The sequence below is a fragment of the Chenopodium album genome, chromosome 10, assembly GCF_948465745.1.
Source record: "Chenopodium album chromosome 10, dcCheAlbu1.1, whole genome shotgun sequence".
In the NCBI taxonomy this organism is placed as follows: Eukaryota; Viridiplantae; Streptophyta; class Magnoliopsida; order Caryophyllales; family Amaranthaceae; genus Chenopodium; species Chenopodium album.
The window spans coordinates 60,396,605-60,417,366 of record NC_137843.1 but is presented as its reverse complement, the minus strand read 5'-3'; the positions used below and the strand labels follow the sequence as shown (position 1 = coordinate 60,417,366).

Sequence of the window (20,762 nt, the reverse complement as noted above, 5' to 3'; positions counted from 1 at the left end):
TTGTAAGTATGACCGAGTAAGAGTTGGTTTTGTCTATAACAGTGTGATGAGAAGAGTTTTCATTGTTCATCTATCACTCTAAAACACTGGTCCACTTTACTTTTATAATACAGCTTTGCCATAAAAATCACCAAAACCAAAATATGATCAAAATGAATTGTTTTCTAACAATCCTGTTTTTTATTTCGTTTATGAAAACTTTAATATTGTGTAATTGTAGTAGGTACTCCAACAACAGCCAGTTGGTGAAGTTGGGGTGTATACCTTCTGAAAGGAAGGCACTGCTCCAATTCAAGGACAGTGTTACCTTCCTTAACAAACATGTTTCGTCTTCGTGGGAAGGCGAGGATTGCTGCAGCTGGCGTAGGGTCAAGTGTGATCCTACTACCGGCCATGTCGTCAAACTTCATCTCCATGGCACTTTCTCTGAGGAAAAACATGAATATTTGTTTGAAGCTAGAAAGATGGAGTCGTCTTTGATACATTTGGTAGAGTTGAATCATCTTAGGCATTTGGATGTAAGCTTCAACAATTTCAACTATAGCAACATCCCGAAATTCCTGGATTACATGAAACAACTCAGGTATCTTAATCTCTCAAACAGTTGCACTTATGGAAAAGTTCCCCCTGAGCTTGGTAATCTCACTAACTGTCTAACTTGCAAGTCCTTGATCTATCACTTAACTATGATTTATTTGTGCATAGTTTGAAATGGGCTTCTAGTCTTAAGCTATTGCGTCACCTTGATTTAAGTGGCTCGAATCTAATTCTGGCCCATGACTGGATAGGCTCACTTATTGGGCCACTTCCTTTTTAAAGTGTTTTGGGTTTGTCTGGGTGTAGCCTACAAAACAGTCACCAAATTCATTTGAATTTAATGAATTCATCATCTCTTCTTTCACATCCATCACTATATATTCGTCATTTAGATTTAAGTGATAATGATTTAGGGAGAAACATTCCACCTTTTATTCAAAACCTGACTTCTCTTGGATACCTTGACCTTTCATTTAATTACTTTAGTTCTAAAATCCCGCTTTGGCTAGGTGAACGCAAAAGTCTCGTACGCTTGGACTTAAGACTCAACACTTTCACTGGTATTGAAGGAGGAGATATTTGGAGCCTTGTACGCAATTTATGCAACTTACAATATCTAGATGTGAGTAATAATAAACTACAAGTGAAGTTGGAGTTTCGTGAAAATATATCCTCCATTTGCACCCATCGTAACTTAGAGCATCTGGATTTGTCTGACAATCTATTCATTAGTGGTAGAATACCGACTTGGTTAGGAGAGGAGTTCCAAAGCCTAAAGTACCTTTCTCTTAGGAATAACAGCATATCAGGTAAAATTCCAACATCTCTAGGCATGTTATCAGCCTTAGAAGTTTTAAGCATTTCCTATAATTCATTGGAAGCAGCAGTTTTGTCTGAAACTCACTTTGCTAATCTTTCAAGCTTGACTTATTTGAGTATGCATCAAACCTTCTTAACGCTAAAATTGCCTTCTAATTGGGTGCCTCCCTTCCAACTTACAAATTTCCTAGCTAGCACCTGCAAGATCAATAGTCAACTACCTCAATGGCTCAAAACACAAAAGAATCTCAGTGAGTTGTATTTGTTAAATGCTGAAATCCAAGGGGTATTGCCAAAATGGTTTCATAACATGCAATCTCTTTCAGATGTGGATCTCTCTAATAACAATATCACTGGTTGTCCTAACTTTCCCATTAACTTTAATTATTTGTCTCTTTCTAATAACTCAATATCTTGCCAATTTTTTACCGATGCAAGCCATAGAAATAAGGTGTATTATCAGGCTGATACAATTGATCTGTCTCATAATTCCATCTCAGGGCAACTTCTAGAACATCTGTATCATATAATGCCTAATTTGACTTCAATTTCCCTATCCAATAACTTGATATATGGTTCAATCCCAAAGTCTATATGCGATTTTACGCACTTGAGTGTATTAGATCTTAAAAAGAACAGGCTTTTTGGGACAATTCCTGGTTGTTTGGGTAATTTGTCGAGTCTTCAATTTTTAAGCCTGTCGTTCAATACATTCTTGGGAGATATCCCTTGCTTCAACAACACAGAGTTGAGTTATCTGCATTTAAACGACAATATGTTAAGTGGAGAAATTCCTTCTTGCTTAACTAACCTCTCAACTTTGTTTGTTTTGGATATTGGCGAGAATAATCTGTTAGGCGAGATGCCAACACTGATTGCTCCAGAGTTGCAAATACTTCGGTTGAGAAATAATAAACTCAAAGGCAGTACTCCTCATCAGTTGTGCTCATTGTCTAACCTCCAAATCTTAGACCTTGGCCATAATTATTTAACTGGAACCATCCCTTACTGTCTCAGTAACCTTACGTCCATGAATTCTAAGTTGGCTGATTCAAATACATATCTTGAAGTGGACAACATCAATGAGGTCCTCCATGGAATTGAGCGTGAATACACATCTAACTTAAGGTTTTTAGTGAATATCGACCTTTCATGTAATAAACTGGTTGGCAGCATTCCAGACGGTATCACAAATCTCTCCTACTTGCTTGGTTTGAACATATCCTATAATCAGTTGTCAGGACAAATCCCAAGGAACATAGGTGGCTTGAAGTCGGTGATCTCTCTTGATTTATCAAGAAACAAACTATCAGGATCAATCCCAACTAGCTTGGCTGCAATAACTTCGTTGGAGTCCCTAGACTTATCCTACAACAATCTCTCTGGCCAAATCCCAACTGGAACTCAGTTGCAAACCTTCAACAACGCCTCCATTTATGCCGGCAATCCTTATCTTTGTGGAGACCCACTTCCCAAGAAATGCAAGAATGACGACTCACCAAACAATGGTTCAAAAGGTCATGATGAAGACAATGAGGACGAGCGTGAGACAATGTGGTTCTACCTGGTGGTGATGTCGGGGGTTGCAACTGGATTTTGGGGAGTTGTAGGTAGTTTGTTTCTGAAAAAGAATTGGAGGCATGCTTTCTTTAGGCGTGTTGAAGATTTGCATGACTGGTTGTATGTGGCTATTGCTGTTAAGATGGCTAAGTTGAGGAATAATAATTAACAGTGTACTGTTGTATTACATCCACCATATATAAGTGGCTGTAGGATAGTAGTAGTAGTAAGTCCAAGTTCGTACGACAAATGCATCAGATGTGTTGTTGTATTAACTTGTAAATAAGATGGTTGTATGTAAGATCTTTTGAGTAACCAACTTGGTTTTCCTTTGCGGCTATTGTACACCAAGTATGGTACCTTTGTATTTTCTATTTTCTCTATTAATATAATTTACGGGGATGCAGCACTCCGACATAAATTTGCTGCCAACTCTGTTCTTTACAACTATTAGTTACTGCAATTCCTCTGTTAGTAACTTAGTTTGACAGTAAACAGAGCTACTTTTATTTTTCTAGCAGCTGTCGAATGTCATTGATTGTGCATGCTTCAGTGGATTCACAAAGTTGGACCATATTTAATTTTTCAGAAATTTAAGATGAAATACTTGGGAAAAAAAAAAAAAAAAAAAAGAATAAAAATTTTATTTTGCTTTTGACCTAGATGGAATTATTTAACAATGTAATATTAATATTCTTTTAGCCTCTTCTGCAAAGAAAACCTGTTTTTCAATCTCCAAATTTGCAAGGGTCATTTTCAGACAATGGAATTGTATCTAATGACTGCTTATTTAAACTGACCAAGTTTTGTATGCTGCAAATTCTCATGTTTGAAGTTATATGAACACGATACTTGAATGAGCTAACTATTGGAGCCAGGTTTTCATACTCCTATCAGTCCGTGCTAAAGAAAATCAGCTGATTGATGAGATCAGAGCAATACAGAATTCCAAATTTCCATTCAGAATCTGTGAATAATACAGCAGCAAGTAGAACAATCTATTGTAAATTTTATTGCCAACCTCCAACATTTGTCAAAAAGACCATGAGTAACAAAATTTTGCACCTATTCTTGAGGTGAAAACAGTAGTACAATTTCTCACATAAAAGATTAGTTTAGCATCTAAATGCAAGAATGTTTCAGTTTAGTTCAAGACACTATTGTTACCAGTTGCAATCGACGAAGAATCTTGTTTTTTGATAGAACACGAAGACTTGAAAGCTTCGATTTGTGGTTGGCACTTGACATAATCGCCTTTGTTTTCCTCTGAGCATTTCTTCAGAGCCTCGACATCACACGGTGACATAATCTTCTTCGAAGCTACATTCCCGGTGTTTTGATCCATTGTGCACAATCCCTACTACATGAAAACCTCACATCATCATTAAAAACTCCTCAACAACAGTATCTTAAACACTTCATAAAAATCAACCATAAAATCCAAAATTCTTAATTTATTAAGGTACAATTACAATTGAATTAGCTAATGCTACTGCTTTCTTACCACAATGAAACATAAACCCTATTAACTACACAGTTGACAATTAAATCAGTTTTACAATAGAAATTGCCCAGATTTCCATGGCTCAAAATGTAATCACATAATTTGATTAAGCACTACACTAGAAATTAATTGATTTCATTCAATAGTTTATTCAGTTCCCAAAATTAAGAATTCTTTAGGAAACATCTTAAAATCTATATTACAAATTTACAATTGATTGTTCACTTGAGATTGAATGAGACGAGAATATATAATACGAAAATTGATGGTGTTGAAAATAAATATGAATTTGAATTAACATACCAATTCAAGTTTGAGAGCAACAAAGACTTCGCCTCCACCGCCGGTGAATGAGCTGCCGGTGGCAGTTCTAAGTTTTTGAAGATCGGAAAAATAAAGAAAACACGTCCAAATTTCAGTGAAGTTTACAGGAAAATTAAAGTGGGTTATTGAGTATTTCAGCCTGGGCTTTTTGCTTTTATTTAATGGGCCCGTGTAGAATTAATGAGTACTCTGTAATATTACGCTGCATTTAGGACTTGTTTATCTGAACTTATCTTTTTTTTTTTTTTTTTTTTGAGAAAACCGGATTAGTGCCTATTATTAATCAATGGACAACTTGTCCATGAGAACATACGCAGAAATATTCGAGGGACAATGATTCTCCCACACTTGTTCCACACCGAAGGGCACTAACCTAGCAAGGTGATGAGCAACTGAGTTCCCATCCCGTCTAACATGAGACCACGAGACAAATTCGAGGTCCTTACAAATAAAGAAAACATCATCTAAAATGGAGTCTAAATCAGTAAAATAAGTAGCACACTTCGAAAGTCGATCAACAACAATCTTACTATCCGACTCAACTATGATCTTCATGAAGCCATACCTCTTAGCGAGCCCAACACCAAAGGCAATTGCTTTACATTCTGCAATTTCGGGTGGCCATCTCCCTCGAGTTCTTCGCGTACCAGCGTACAACACTTCCCCTTCCGAGTTCCTGATCACAGCCCCAAAGCTCACCCAACCCTCATCCTTCAAACATGCATCACAATTCACTTTAATGAATTCACTAGGGGGAGGGATCCACACTTTGGGACTTTTCTTCATTCGTACCTTGGCCTGACCATAAATCTTTACAGCATATTTGCCACACTCTTCAACCAGCCTTGTAACTCGGTCTCGCACAACACCATGGGGAACTTCTTTGTTGTTAAAAATTTTGTCATTTCTACGGCTCCAAAGAAACCACAACAAAGTCACGCCAACCAATCTCTTTCGAGGACTCACCTTTTCCCAATTTGCAATTACCTCTTTGAAGTCATCTGACGGATCTCCTGCAATAAGCTCTTCACAGTCACATTCTCTCCACAAATCACGAGCAGCAGGGCAGTATATCAGTGCATGACTAGCTGATTCCGTGCAGTCAGTACACCAGGGGCAGCAGCTTGAGTCGATCATATGTCTTCTGTATAGCAGCTCCCTGGTAGGAAAAGATCCTGTGCATAATCTCCATAGAAATTGCTTCACTTTAGGTATAGTATCAAGGCTCCATATGTCAACCCACACTTTATGAAAAGCATCGAGGTTACATGATTTTCCCAGCAAATATGCTTTTTTGACAGAATAAGTTCCATCCTTTGTAAATGCCCATGTCAAACAGTCACTTGGGGAACGACAGCTCAGAGGGATTGACATTATGCAATCTACATCTCTCTTGCACAATTTCGAAGAAATAAGGTCATAGTTCCAGTCACGAGTATTCCCATCAATCAAATCTCTCACCCAAGTAATTCCATCAACACTCGGAGTTTGCAGAAACCTGCCACATTCATCAGCTACCCACGGGTCAGAGAAGACTCTTATCCTTGATCCATCACCAACTCGCCAAATTAAACCCTCCTTTACCAGAGATTTAGACCCCCAAATTCCCCTCCAAGAATAGCTTCCATCCAAACCAAGAGAGGCATTAAGAAAGTCACTATGGGGATAATACTTCCCTTTCATCACCCTGCTCAACAAAGAATCCGGATAAGCAATGAGCCTCCAAGCCTGTTTTCCAATGAGAGCCTCATTAAAAACCGCCATATCTCGAAAACCCAAACCTCCAAGACATTTTGGCTCACACATAGACTCCCAACTCCTCCAATGCACCTTTCGAGCCGTGCTCGAATTTCCCCACCAAAATCTGGCAGTCATGGACTTGATCTCATCAATCACAGTAGTCGACAACTTGTACACCCCCATAATATATGTAGGTATAGCTTGAATAACAGAATTCACAAGTACCTCCTTTCCCGCTCTCGACATTAGCTTCTCCTTCCACCCATTTAGTTTCTTCCAGATTCGGTCTTTGACAGCAGCAAACACCATTCTCTTCGATCTTCCCAAAATGGTCGGAATACCAAGGTGCTTTTCATGTGCATTCACCAACCTCATTTGTAAGAGCTCCACCAATTCCTCTTTTTTCGACAAACTAACACCCTTGCTAAAAGAGACCTCCGACTTTTCATAATTAATTTTCTGCCCGGAAGCTGCTTCATATTCGTTGAGAATTTCAACTATCTTAGAGCATTCCTCGCGGTTGGCTCTAGCAAAGAGTAGACTATCATCTGCAAAAAAGAGGTGAGAAATTTTTGGACCATTTCTACTGGCACCCGCTCCATGGACAAGCCTATGATCAGTAGCTTTCTTTATCATAGCAGAGAAAGCATCTGCTAAAATAATGAAAAGGTAAGGAGATAAAGGATCCCCTTGCCTTAGACCCCGAGTAGGAGTTACCGAACCACAAATATTGCGATTTATGATAAAAGAATAGGAAACCGTCGAAACACATTCCATCACAATATTCACCCAACTTTCCGCAAAACCCATCCAAATCAATAACTTCTTCAGAAAAAACCACTCAACTCGATCATAAGCTTTACTCATATCGAGTTTCATTGCAATAGTACCCTTATTTCCCTTACTCCGTTTCTTCATAGTATGAAAAATCTCCATAGCAATAAGAGCGTTATCAGTGATTAATCTACCAGGGACAAAAGCACTCTGATTTTCGGAGATAACATTAGGGAGAATAGATTTCAATCTCATGACTATTGCTTTTGACACAATCTTGTAAAGCACATTACACAAAGAAATCGGGCGAAATTCAGATAAAGAAGTCGGTGAGCTTACTTTCGGAATAAGAGCAATATTTGTTTTGTTTATTAGTTGGGGTGAGCTGTGGCCATGAAGTATACTGCTCACCTGCCCAAACACAGCATCTCCAACTATGTGCCAATATTTTTGATAGAAGATGGCGTGGAGTCCATCCGGCCCCGGGGCCTTGCATGGATGCATCTCACAAATTGCCGCAAAAATTTCAGCTTTATCAAAGGGTCGCAATAAAATCTCGTTATCATGCTCAGAGATGGTAGGTTGAACCGCCCCCAGCACCCTATCACACTCCTCATCCGAAGGCCTAGCTGATGTAAAAAGACCACTATAAAAGTGTTGAGCAATTCCTTCAAATTCATCCTCATCAACTCGCCACTCACCATTGGAATCATATAGACCCCTTATTTCATTCCTAGCTCTTCTTTGAGAAGCTTTATGGTGGAATTACTTCGTATTTCGGTCTACGTCTTTAATATCCGAAGCCCTTGAACGAAGATACCAATAAGCCTCTTGCTTTTCATAAAGATCATCCAATTTCTTCTCCAAATTCGAACATAGCTGCAAATTCTCACCAATAGCTTGACATTTTTGTGCCTCTTTCAATTGCTTTTCTGCTTCCTCCACTTGCTTATCAATCTCATGAAACTTTTTCCCACTCCACTTTCTCAGCGCATAAAAAGTGACCTCCAGCCTATCCCAAACCGAGAGTCCAGAGACCCTAGCCAAGCCTCTTTCACAGCTCCTTCACACCCTGCGTCAAGTAACCAGGCTGTTTCAAAGTGCATTCTTTTCTTCCCATTTTTCTTCTTACGGAGAGGTCTCTCAAGGCGAAGCAAGATTGGTGTATGATCTGATTTATAACGAAACAGATTTTCCACGAACGCTCCCGGGAACATATTCTTCCATAGTTCATTGCAACAATATCTATCGAGGCGTTCTCTGACCAAGGTGCTTTCAGTCAACCCCTTTTCCCACGTCCACCATTGACCCTCACATCCTAAATCATGCAAATTACAATCTTCCAGGGCCTCACGAAAATCAGCAATGGCTCTTCTCTCGTTATCAGCACCTCCTTCTTTCTCGTCATAGCTTAAGAGCTCATTGAAATCACCACCAAAAGTAATAGGACCTGTGTAAGAGTTGCATAAATCTCTAATAAGCTGCCAGGTCTTCCATTTATTCCCCGTTCCCGGCCAACCATACAACCCGACAAAACGCCAAGTAACATCATCCTTCATCAGAACATCACCACATATGTGGTTTTGAGACAGAGAGACCAGCGAAAAAGAAATATTTTCACTTTTCCAAAAAATACACAGACCACCCGACAAGCCAATACTACTAACTCCAATCGAACAATCAAAGCCAATTTTATTTTTTAATTTTTCAGAATCAATTTTATTAATTTTAGTTTCCGACAAGAAAACTAAATCAGGCTTATGAGACACACACCACCTTCGTAGTGCCTTAACTGCCCAAGGGTTGCCAATCCCTCGGCAGTTCCAACATAACAGACTCATTGTTGTTCACGGGGTTGGTCCTCGCCAACACCCGCTACTTCAGAAATCGGATTTAAATCCATTGAGACATCAGCACTCTTCAACTTTTTTGCATCTCCTGCCCCATTCTCCAACTCTGAGTCTTCCCCCAACACCCTACTCTTTCTTTTTTGTCCACCTATCTCATCTACAACCATACTACTTACTCCCACCTGCTTACTAACAAAAGTTCTCTGTTTCTTTTTTGATTTCTTCACATGTGACAAAGTTGTCGTTCCCCTCCCAATATTGAAAGGAAATGGGAAATCAGACCCCTCCACCCCTTTATTCTCACCCACCATCTCCCTCATATTAATTTGTTTCATCCCTTCCACCCCAGCTAACAGACTTCTCCTCTCATCCACCTCCACTATAGCCCCCTCTTTAATTCCTCCCCCCCTGTCATCCTTCTCTATCCTCTCCCCACTCACATCACCTTTATTATTAAAGCACAGCCTTTGAACCTCTTCCTCCACTCTCACACTACTACTATTCTCAGAGCAACTCCTAGAACAAGGTAACTTGGTGATAAACTCCAATTTCTTTGCCCCACTTATAATTTTTAATTCATCCGTTTCGTTCTTTCTACCTCTCCTTGGCGACGCTTTTAACCAAGTTCCCCATCCCAGACCCTTACTCTGCATCTCCTCTGATACATTAACACAGTCTTTTTCGCTGTGCCCCATTACACCACATAGGAAGCAGAAGAAAGGGAGTCTTTCATACTTCAAATTTATTCGAACCACACTCCCCTCTCTGTTCTTGACGTTTTGAAATCGACGAAGCGGTCTGCTCACATCCAGCATCACCTTAATCCGACGATTCTTGTCAATCCCTAGTTCATCCTCTTCAATCTCCATTAATTCCCCCAAATTCGAGGCAATAGCTTTCACATGAGCATCCGTTCTGCAATTAAACGATAGGTTTTCTAAACGAATCCAAAAAGGGGAATGTGTGAGTTTCACCTCGTTTGGTTGTTCATCTCCAGTGATATTATTAAGGATCAACAGGTTTTGTTCGAAACACCAAGGGCGACCCGATAAAACCTTTTCCTTGTCACGCCAATGAAAGAATTGGAAGACAAACAGGTTAATTCCAATACCTCTAATCACCACTTTCCCCTTCATCGCCCAAGATTGGGTAATTGTACGTTTAAAAGCCTCTATGTTCACACCTCTGTCAGTCAGCAATTTCCCCACCAGCATTAGGGAGATTTTCGCATCCTGTTCGGTTGAATCAACCCCACCAATGTCCACAATTTCATTCTTATCCTCCTCAATGTTCAGGTTCGAGTATTTTTCAATTAGTTCGTCGGCCATCGAAGCCGGAGAACAACCACGCTCGGAACGGTGGTAGGGTTTGCCTTTCTCGCAAGGGAGAAAATCCTCTCTTTCAAGGGAGTTTTTTTTATAATGTCCATTTTGTGTGACATTTACGCGAAAACATCAATAGTGTGGAATGTGAATGCAATTTTTTATTTATTTTTTTTATTAAATCTGATTTGGTTTTTTTTTTTATCTGGTCTTAATGTCAGATTTGACCAAACTTTGACCATAAATATACGATATTTTATACGGAAAAAATTATATCAAATGGGGTCTTGTTAGATTCTTTATAATGTGTATTTAATTATTGTGTTATTTCATAATTTTTTTTCATTACAAAATTAAAGATATTTAGCGATAAAAAACTACACCTAAAACGATGATTTGATCCGAACATATTTTTTCTAAGTAAAAATAAACAAGGCCTTTAGAGCCAAAATTAGAGGTATTTTTTTGGGTTTTCACTAATTGATTAGGCTAATGATTTGATAAGTTTTCAATTTTTTTTTTATTATACTTTTATCATTCTAGGTGTCAAAACATTTATATATATATATATATATATATATATATATATATATATATATATATATATATATATATATATATATCATATATGCCATTGTTTGATGAGAAAAAAAAAAACCACTTCTCCAACAAAAAAAAGATATGGAAGAGATAGCGTCTCTTAAGATGGAGCAGATGAAGCTAACAACCAACCCTATTATTATACCTTTTGATGTCTTGACGATTGAAATCCTCACTAGGCTACCTCCAAAATCACTAATTCGATTCAAAGCTGTTTCGAAACAATGGCTATCAACAATTTCAAGCCGCAAATTCATCAATTTACATGCCAAAAGAACAAACACCAATGACCACAATCACGGGGTTCTCATCGAAACAAGACGGTCACCCATCTTTAACGAAGGAAGTGTAGTTTTACGCCACGATAATCTGTTAGGTGTCACCTTCCAACATTACAAATTTCCTCCCTCAATAATTGATGAGGGTTTCAGCATATTGGGTTCGTGTAACGGGTTGGTTTGCTTATATGTTTGTTGTAAAGGGGTCATAATTTGGAATCCTGTCACGCAGGAGCATCGATTTGTTTCGAAACCATCTATGATCGAACCTTGTTTATATGATTTTAATCCGGGTTTATGGGGACTAGCCTACCTTCCTTCGATAGATGATCACAAACTAGTAAATCTAAATCTGTGTTCGTCACATGATCGAATTAGATTTCAGGTAAGCGTATATACATTAAGGACTAACAAGTGGGTTCAATACATGTCTGATTCATTATCTGCTGATATCGTCGAAAATCTACGGTTGAACACGCATTACATCCTTGGGATTGTCCTGATAAATAATGTATCACATTGGTTAATATATAAATGGTATGCCATTGCCGTTGGTGTGCCGTTCATATTAGCGTTCGATATGGTCACGGAGACCTTCAATGAGGTACCACTCCCCCAAGACATTATATTATGTGAGTATGTTTCTTATAATTTGAGTAGGATTAAGGACAATCTGTGTTTTGAAGCCGAATATAGGTCCGACGACGGAAGTGGCCGGGTGTGTTATCGAGTAGTTTGGGAGCTTAAACGCTATGGAGAATGGGGATCATGGAAGAAGATTGTTGAGCTTTGTCCTAAACAAGATGGTTTTGAAATAAGAGATATACATGACTTGGATGGTTTTGCTTCTAATATTTTTAAGGAGAGTTATCAATTTTTGATGTATATGTTGCAGTCTTTTGGTTGGTTTATCTACCGAAGTAATGATGGGAGACACAAATGTATTCAACTAGATAAACTTCATTGTGTCCGCCTCGTGTGCTCACATGTTGAAACTCTTGTTTCACCTCTTATGGGATCGGAGAACAGACTAACACTATAGATTATTCTTATAATTATATGTAGCTTTTAATTCCGTTTATCAATTTTATAATTTGATTGACTCTTTGTTCATCAACAAACTAATGATATTAAGCATAGTATATTTTATCTTTCACGTTATGTTATGTATTTTGTACTTCATATATGTTCTATACGTGTGTCAGTGTGTAGTGCGTGGTTCTTGCCAACTACAATTGGCAATTATTCCCTTCAGTCACTTCCCCAACTATCTCGCAAGTAGCTAGAACCAATTACATATATACTACGATAGACGTATCCCTAATTCCCTATCCTCCCTAATCAAGTAATCATGCAATATTTGGGTTAACCCTTAGCGCATAGGTCTTATTGGTTTAGCAAACATATAGGATAAAAAATATACTATTACATGTATAATAGGTGACATGTGGTAAATATTTTGGGGGGAAATATTCAACCTATAGGATGGTAAAAAGTACCACTACATGCATAATATTACACAAAAAGTACTATTCAAACAACTTATACTTTAATAGTACATTATACATGCATAATGGTACATAATAGTACATTATAATGTACCACTGTAGAGTCGATTTTTTTCAAAAGCTTGCCAAATTTACATTTTTGTCCTCCTATATATTTACAAATCATATAGGAGCTATGCGCTGAGATGCTCTCACTTTTTGGTACCTTATTATTTATTTCAAATTATAAGAGGAATAAAGGATATTTAATAGTTGGGCAATACTCATAATTAATTCTCCTTAACTTATCTAGGCACTTATTGTTTATTTCAGAAGTACCTTATTGTTTATTACAGATTCTATGTGAAAAAAAAATATATACACATAAGTTGTAGTTTTACATGTGGAATTAAACTCCAATAGGTAAGTGGCAATTTGTAGGGGTGGCAATTCGGGTCGGTGGGTTGGGTTCGGGTCAGATTTCGGGTCGATTTCGGGTTATGTTTAGAAACAATAAAAAATAGTGTAAAACTTAATATTATTACGAAATATGAAATTTTGGTCAAATCGGGTCGAATTCGGGTTATTCGGGTTCGGATCGGGCCAGGTTCGGGTTTCTCTCAGTAACTTCGGGTCGGGTTCGTTCGGGTTATCGGGTCGGGTCAGGGATTGCCAGCCCTAGCAATTTGGGTCAACAGGATGTGAAAAAAAAAAAACCTATCTAAAATAGTGTAGAGTTAAACTTATTTTAAAATGTGATATTTGGGTCAAATCGGATTAAATTTGTGTTGCTCAGGTTCGGTTCAAGTCGCATTCAAGTTTCTCTCAGTTACTTCTGGTGGGGTTCGGGTCAGATTATAGGGTCGGGTTAGGGTTGCCAACCAATTAATGTATACACTCTTTATCCCAAAATAATTGACACATTTAGCTAATTTTCATTATTTATCTACTCCCTCCGTTTCAATTTGTTAGTCCCATATACTATTTTTGGGGTTTTAAAGATCTACCCATTTTGAATGTATTCCACTTTTAACTTAGTTTTTATTTCCTATTTTATACATATTAAATTCTGATTAGTTAAATTAATTGATTGTGCATTGATGACATGACTCTAATTAAAGAAATTACTCCTTTGATTTATGCAATTATGGCTAATGCTTTCCTAAAAAAATCAAAAAATTTAAATAAGGCAAACTATTTATGAATTGTGTTTTACTTTAATGTTAAATTCCAAATATTTTCCTTTTCTTATTCGTGATTGATTTCATATGAGACTATCGTATTGAAACGAAGGGAGTATTAACTTTGACTATAGTTATTTTTATAAAATAACAAAGCACTAATATTATCATAAATATATTGTATTATTGTTAAATACTTACCTAATATATGCCAAGTTTAACGATATCAATAATTCTAAGACAAATGGGAGTATAAGGTTAAAATTTGATATAATCAAACATAGCTTTAGGCCCTTAAGCCCGTTAGTTTTGAGGAGTTTTCCAATAGTCTCCATAAATCCCAATTCCGAAACTTTATCTCCCTACTTGAGCAATCACTCTTTCCTTTCTAATAAGGTACGGAGTATAATTCTTATCTATTTTTTTCAAATTTTAATTTTCTGGGTTTCAAATCTTGTTTTTGTAATTTCTTTCTGCTCTAATTAGAAATTCTTCACTTCGTTACATTCTATTAATTCTTTGAACGTATGTTCTATTGCTAAAGTTTTGATCTTTCTTATGCTTTTTTTTCTAATTAATTCAAGCAGCTTTGGATTTACGCTTGAATTAGGTTAATTTCCCAATAATCCCTTTACCCAGATGCTTACGCTGGTTTCTGAATTGCTTTATAAAGATTTTTTTTTGCCTATTTGTTCCGAAATTGATATAGGTATGCTTTTGCTATTATTCTGTAGAATTTATGCAATTTACCCTCATACCATTGTTAAACGTTGATTTAGTGAGTGATTTTTGTGGAATTTAGGAAGGTTTGTGTTGAAGAATTTGTGTTTGATACCCAAAACTATTTCGAATAATAAAAGTTTGCTTTATCTTTCTTATTGTAAAAAAAATTATTCACCTTTTGATTATGATGTTGGTGTACCGAGTCTGAGTAGAGAGGGAAAAGCAGATTATGAATTTATGATATTGGTGAACCGGTCCGAGTAGAGGGGAAATGCAGATGGATGGTAGTTAATTCATGAGAAGTATTTGTGGGGTTTAGGAGTTTTTTTTTTGTGTTTGAAAGGTTAGGGTTGCGAATCCGACATGAGTTGGGAGAAGTTATTTTATGATGTTTGCTTTACTTATCATCCTCTTTTGGACATTGTCTAGTGAATAGTAACAGGACAATGCATCCCTTAAGCTTATTTCTTTCGTTTTAATGATTTTTTGTGTTATTGCTGAATATCTTCTCTTAGTAATGTGAAGATGGAATCAGCATTGTGTTTAGTTTTCCAGCTAATTTGTTCTGTCTGTTTTTAATGACTGTGACTGTGAGGATCGTTTTATTTATTTTTTATTTTAATGTCGTGAATTGAATTGTTGCTGGTGATATCTGATTTTCTGTAATTTGCATCATCTGGTGTTTCCTTTAATACTTAATGTTTGAAGAATTTCTGCTCATAGTTGTTTATTTGACTGCTAAAGATATGAGTTTCTATACCTTTGCTTTGTAGATTGATAAAACTAGAAGTTGTTGAAATAATTACAAGGAAGAAATATGAGTTCGCGGTTTTGGGATCAGGTATGCCATTTAACCAATCTTACTCAATCTTCATTCAATTTGCTATCCATCCAGTGAAAAATTGTCTTTCTTTTTCCCTTTCTGTAGGGTAACAGTGATACTGAGGATGAGGAGGAGAGTAATTATGATGAGGGAGAGGAGGTTGTTTCTGATGCAGCTGAAACTGGTGGAGGCAAGTATAGAATAGATAAAGACAATGACAGTGAGGATTCAGATGACCATAAGCGAGTAGTTGTTTCTGCTAAGGATAAGCGCTTCCAGGAAATGTCTGCTACTGTTGAGCAGATGAAGAATGCCATTAAGATCAATGACTGGGTGAGCCTACAAGAGAGCTTTGATAAGATTAATAAACAACTCGAAAAAGTTATGCGTGTTGTGGAGACGGGTAAGGTTCCCAACGTCTATATAAAGGCCCTTGTACTGTTGGAGGATTTTCTGAATGAAACTTTGTCAAATAAGGAGGCTAAGAAAAAGATGAGCACCAGCAATGCGAAAGCATTAAATAAAATGAAGCAGAATCTGAAGAAGAACAACAAGCAATTTGAAGATCTGATTAACAAATTCAGGGAAAATCCTGAGTCTGAAGATGAAAGGGATGAAGAGGATGAGGCGGACGATGTATCAGAATTTTCTGACGAACCTGAGTCAGAAACTGAAGAGACTGATAAGGAGGATGACACCAGGGAGGATGATGTTGAGGAGGAGTATGGCGATTGGCAGAAGCCAGGGAAGAACAATAAGCTTATAGATACCAAGTTACTGAAAAATCCAAGTGAGATCACGTGGGATACAGTGAACAAGAAAGTCAAAGAAATTGTTGCTGGTCGTGGTAGGAAGGGAACTGGGAAAATTGAGCTAGTTGAGCGGCTCACCTTCTTGACTAGGGTTGCAAAGACACCAGCTCAGAAGCTGGAGATCCTTTTCAGTGTTGTTTCTGCCCAGTTTGATATTAATCCTAGTCTCAGTGGTCATTTGCCAATAAATGTGTGGAAGAAATGCGTGCAGAATATGTTTGTTATACTTGATATTCTCACTCAGTATCCTAACATATTGGTGGATGATTCAGTAGAACCTGAAGAAAACGAAACCCAGAAGGGTCCAGACCATAAGGGTACCATTCGAGTATGGGGAAATTTGGTAGCCTTCCTTGAGAGAATAGATATTGAGTTCTTCAAGAGCTTGCAAGTTATAGATCCTTATACACGTGAATTTGTTGAAAGACTCAGGGATGAGCCTTTGTTTTTGGTCCTGGCACAAAACGTCCAAGAGTACTTGGAGAAAAGTGGTAATCTGAAGGCAGCTGCAAAAGTAGCCCTGAGACGTGCTGAGTTTGTGTACTATAAGCCTCAGGAAGTTTACGAGGCAATGAGGAAATTGGCTGAACAATCAGAAGAAGAAAATGATGAAGCAGTAGGTGAGGAATCCAAGGGGGCTGGTGTAGGTAGGGGCCCCCCTTTGTTTGTAGTAACTCCTGAGCTTGTGCCACGGAAATCTACATTTCCAGAGCGCAGTAGGGCCTTGATGGATAGCTTAGTTTCTCTAATTTATGAATATGGAGATGAGCGAACAAAGGCCCGTGCAATGCTTTGTGATATATACCACCATGCCCTTATGGATGAATTTTCAATTGCTCGTGATTTGTTGCTGATGAGTCATTTGCAAGACACAATTCAACACATGGATATTTCATCCCAGATATTGTTCAATAGAGCTATGGCTCAGCTCGGTCTATGTGCTTTTAGGAGTGGTCTGATTGCAGAAGGACATGGTTGCCTTTCTGAATTGTATTCCGCTGGTAGAGTGAGAGAATTGCTTGCACAAGGTTTCTCCCAAAGCCGTTACCATGAGAAGACTCCTGAACAGGTATGACTGCTCATATTTGAGACTGTTATCTGTAATGCTATTGTATACAGTGGTTGTTCTGATCTTATGGTTGGAATTTTAAGCAAATTTTGCAGGGTATAGTAGTCACTAATCAGATCATGATAGTTGCAGTTTTGCGGTGACTTCTTTTCTGATGTATTCCAGGAAGAATTTAATAGGACAACGTCATTAGAATATTCGTTGCGTTTACTGATCAATTTAATGCCTAGATTTTCCTCTTATGTGATTTGGTAAATTCATTCTTGTTGCATTGAAAGTAGATATTGGTTTTTAGTAACCAATTTTAGTGTCCTGTTACTGTATACTCGCAAAGATTGCAGTTTACTGTAGTCATTTTATACCATATGATCAAAGAAGGTTTTGTGGTCTAGCCTACTTTTTGATTCATTATCTGTTTTTGCTGATCGATCATCTGTGCCAAACTGCCAATGCTGCAACATAGTTTCATAGGAGATAGAAACCCCTTATTTCTTCCTTTTTCTCTGATACTTTGCTGCTTTAGCATTTCACCAATTCCATAGGCTGACTTTGAAAAGCTTGACTAGAAATCGTGAGCTCAATGTTGAGATTGGAATTTATTAAAAAAATTTACTAGTAATTTTCATCACTGAACGTTTCCTTTGTGATATATCACTTCATTGGAGTTCAAGATCAGTGATATTGATAAGTAATAATCAAGGCCTTTCTATGGTGATTTTATTCATGATTTTTGTAGAAAACACTTTTGAGTTTATGTCATCTTTAAAGAAAACATTGTTTGCAAAAAGAGTCAAATTTAAGAGTTGTGGATTAGTGAATATTATACTGCCAATGTAGTGTGCAGAACTGTCAAATTGATAGAAAAAATGGATGTAAATCTACACCAGGCTGTGGCCAAGTGCTCTTAGTAGGGATTCTGCATTTGAGGGAATTATCTATGCTTTAAGTAACAGAGGAGACATACCATAAAATTGGTGTTTTAGATGAACTTAATTTTATAGTGTTGGAACTGTTATACTAATAACCTTTTTTCATTTTCAAGAATGCAATATCTTGTTAATGCCTGCCTTCTTTTCTTGTTTTTTAAATCTCACTCTGATGATTTTTTCAATATTACCAGGAGACGAGAGAAAAAAGACAGCAGATGCCATACCACATGCACATCAATTTGGAACTCTTGGAGGCAGTTCATTTGACTTGTGCCATGCTGTTGGAGGTCCCTTACATGGCTGCCAACACCTTTGAGTCACAGCGCAGGATTATAAGCAAGCCTTTCCGGAGATTGGTCGATGCTAGCGAGAGACAAACATTGCGGGGCCCACCTGAAAATGTCCGGGATCATGCCATGGCTGCTACTAGAGGCCTCACTCAAGGAGACTTTCAAAAGGCCTATGATGTCATCACATCTCTGGATGTGTGGAAGCTCCTGAAAAACAAAGAGAGTGTCTTTGAAATGCTGAAATCCAAGATCAAAGAAGCAGCCCTAAAGACATACCTATTTACTTATGCTGTTTCTTACAGTTCTCTAAGCCTTGACCAGCTGTCTAAGATGTTTGAGCTGTCAGAGCCTCAGATACACAGCGTTGTGAGCAAGATGATGGTTAATGAGGAGCTGCGTGCTTCATGGGACCAGCCTACCCGGTGCATCATCTTCCATGAGGTTGAGCACACTAGATTGCAGGCTCTTGCTTTCCAATTGACTGAGAAGCTAAATTTCTTCGCAGAAAATAATGAGCGAGCTATGGAGGCCAAGCTGGGTGGTGGTACTTTGGATGGTTTGCCTCCCAGGAGAAGAGATGGACCAGATTATTCTGCAGTTGCCTCTACTGGTGGTGGTAGGTGGCATGACAACTCGTACCAAGGAAGACCCGGTGGGCGTTCAGGTTATGGAGGAAAGACGATGAATCCAGGACAGTTTTCTGCAGGTGGATATTCAAGAGATCATGGCGGTCATGCAAGAGGGGCAGGCTCTTATGGGCGTGCATCCATGCGAGGACAACACACGGATTCTTCAGCCCGTATGGTCAGCCTTAATCGTGGGGTTCATTAAATTATTTTGATCATCTGAAAAATTTTGCCCAAAGGTTCCAAAACTAAATAGTCTAAATTGTTTCCATCGTATGATTATTCCTTTATTTCTTGGTAGGAGTTCTGGTTTCAAGTAAACTAACTGAATTGATTAGTTGTAAGCTTGAACTTTCGTAAGCTTTTTTTCACAGTTTTTGTGTTTTGAAGCGGAGGAAGCTCCTATATTCTATACTACCTATTGTTTCTGAAAATTCTCATTGTTTTGTGTTAGATTTTAACTGAAATTTTCTGAGCTTGTGGTTTTCTGTTTACGCAATCTGTCTTTGTGATCAACTGCAAATGAGGTATCTATTCCCATCTCCATCTCGGGTACGGCTTGAAAGTGGCATTGCATGTAACCTGAGATCTCTGGTAAAGGGGATATGTGGGGAGGACATTGATGGAGATGTCTTTATGTGTGTTTTACACTTTGAACGTAACCATCGTGCACCTCCCTGCGCTTGATGATAATTACTCCGTATGTTTTGCCTTGTAGAGTTGTTTATGTAGTACGAGTAAATAAATCTAAATGAGCAAAGAAAACAGCTCAACATGCAGCATAGATTTTGCACTTATCAAACCCAACAAAGGCAACAATGACATAAAAAGTGATGTATTATTCTTTCAATAGGAGTCCTGTATTTTCTTTTCTACGTCTACTTTTCAGTTCTAACAGGGAATTGGAGAAAAAAGAGTTACATTCTTGAAATGAGAGAAGAAATACTACCAAAACCCTTTCAGCAGGTAAGCAAATTTGCTAAGATTGATTTACAAATGAACCAGTAATCGATTTCTTGTATAGACATGGTCTGATCTTTGAGAATGTTCAATTTGTAGCTTGACGATTTAAAAGTCGTCGGCCATTGCCATTCTTCAAAACAGGTATTCAGATCTTTATGCTCCAAATCTCATCCATGATACAGGTCTTACAATACCTATTTTAGCTCTTATAGCAGGGGAGAGAAAAGAGCGGGAATTTTTTTAATGTGAGAGCGTCATATGTCATTCAAGGTTCTAAATGCTTAAATTATGTTTAAGTCTAGTCATCATTCAACTCGTACTTGAATGACAAAAGTGACTTCTCATTGGCCCAAACGTTACTCAACTTGACTTGTAATTTAATTGAGTCAACCCACTAATTATACTCATACGTCAACCCATATCTTGGGCTAGAAATTTATATTAGGAATTTGGCGCACGGCAGCATTTTCCTCGTATCTTTCCATATAAATTAGGACATTTATACTGTTACTCATCTATATATATATATAGGCATATAGCTCATTCTAGTT

The 20,762-nt window shown here is 37.8% G+C and overlaps 3 protein-coding genes and 1 long non-coding RNA gene across 5 annotated transcripts; 2 read left to right on the top strand and 2 right to left on the bottom strand.

Moving 5' to 3' along the window:
* Positions 1–191: 191 nt before the first annotated feature.
* LOC145565619 (receptor-like protein EIX2) lies at positions 192–3,085 on the top strand. The gene is made up of 2 exons (XM_081625562.1): positions 192–636; positions 1,047–3,085. The coding sequence occupies exons 1-2, from the start codon at positions 192–194 to the stop codon at positions 3,083–3,085; spliced, it is 2,484 nt and encodes an 827-aa protein (XP_081481688.1).
* Positions 3,086–3,933: 848 nt separating this feature from the next.
* LOC145564417 (uncharacterized) lies at positions 3,934–4,877 on the bottom strand. The gene is made up of 3 exons (XR_014094823.1): positions 4,724–4,877; positions 4,019–4,273; positions 3,934–3,981 (listed from the first exon to the last, which is right to left on the bottom strand). It is a non-coding gene; the product is annotated as an uncharacterized LOC145564417 (long non-coding RNA).
* A 146-nt stretch (positions 4,878–5,023) lies between these two features.
* On the bottom strand, positions 5,024–8,817 carry LOC145565618 (uncharacterized). The gene is made up of 3 exons (XM_081625561.1): positions 8,330–8,817; positions 8,028–8,270; positions 5,024–7,904 (listed from the first exon to the last, which is right to left on the bottom strand). Exons 1-3 carry the CDS (start codon positions 8,815–8,817, stop codon positions 5,024–5,026), a joined length of 3,612 nt encoding a protein of 1,203 aa, XP_081481687.1.
* A 5,439-nt stretch (positions 8,818–14,256) lies between these two features.
* LOC145562791 (eukaryotic translation initiation factor 3 subunit C-like) lies at positions 14,257–19,682 on the top strand. Of its 2 annotated transcripts, none has more exons than XM_081623189.1 (4): positions 14,257–14,372; positions 15,473–15,540; positions 15,628–17,403; positions 18,524–19,682. In XM_081623189.1, the coding sequence occupies exons 2-4, from the start codon at positions 15,517–15,519 to the stop codon at positions 19,451–19,453; spliced, it is 2,730 nt and encodes a 909-aa protein (XP_081479315.1). In that variant the 5' UTR covers positions 14,257–14,372; positions 15,473–15,516; the 3' UTR covers positions 19,454–19,682. The 2 variants fall into 2 exon arrangements, with proteins under 2 accessions (XP_081479315.1, XP_081479316.1); XM_081623190.1 differs by lacking the exon at positions 14,257–14,372 and adding an exon at positions 14,540–14,685.
* The last annotated feature ends 1,080 nt before the right edge of the window (positions 19,683–20,762 follow it).

Bases quoted from the DNA above. Each gene is read 5' to 3' on its own strand.
- LOC145565619 (XM_081625562.1), top strand. From the start codon at position 192: ATGAAAACTTTAATATTGTGTAATTGTAGTAGGTACTCCAACAACAGC. The intron at 637-1,046 runs GTAATCTCACTA...CGCTTTGGCTAG, and splicing joins AAAAGTTCCCCCTGAGCTTG to GTGAACGCAAAAGTCTCGTA.
- LOC145565618 (XM_081625561.1), bottom strand. From the start codon at position 8,817: ATGAAGGATGATGTTACTTGGCGTTTTGTCGGGTTGTATGGTTGGCCG. The intron at 8,271-8,329 runs GTGTGAAGGAGC...GGTTTGGGATAG, and splicing joins GCCTGGTTACTTGACGCAGG to GCTGGAGGTCACTTTTTATG. The intron at 7,905-8,027 runs GTAATTCCACCA...ACACTTTTATAG, and splicing joins GACGTAGACCGAAATACGAA to TGGTCTTTTTACATCAGCTA.
- LOC145562791 (XM_081623189.1), top strand. From the start codon at position 15,517: ATGAGTTCGCGGTTTTGGGATCAG. The intron at 15,541-15,627 runs GTATGCCATTTA...CCCTTTCTGTAG, and splicing joins GTTCGCGGTTTTGGGATCAG to GGTAACAGTGATACTGAGGA. The intron at 17,404-18,523 runs GTATGACTGCTC...CAATATTACCAG, and splicing joins ATGAGAAGACTCCTGAACAG to GAGACGAGAGAAAAAAGACA.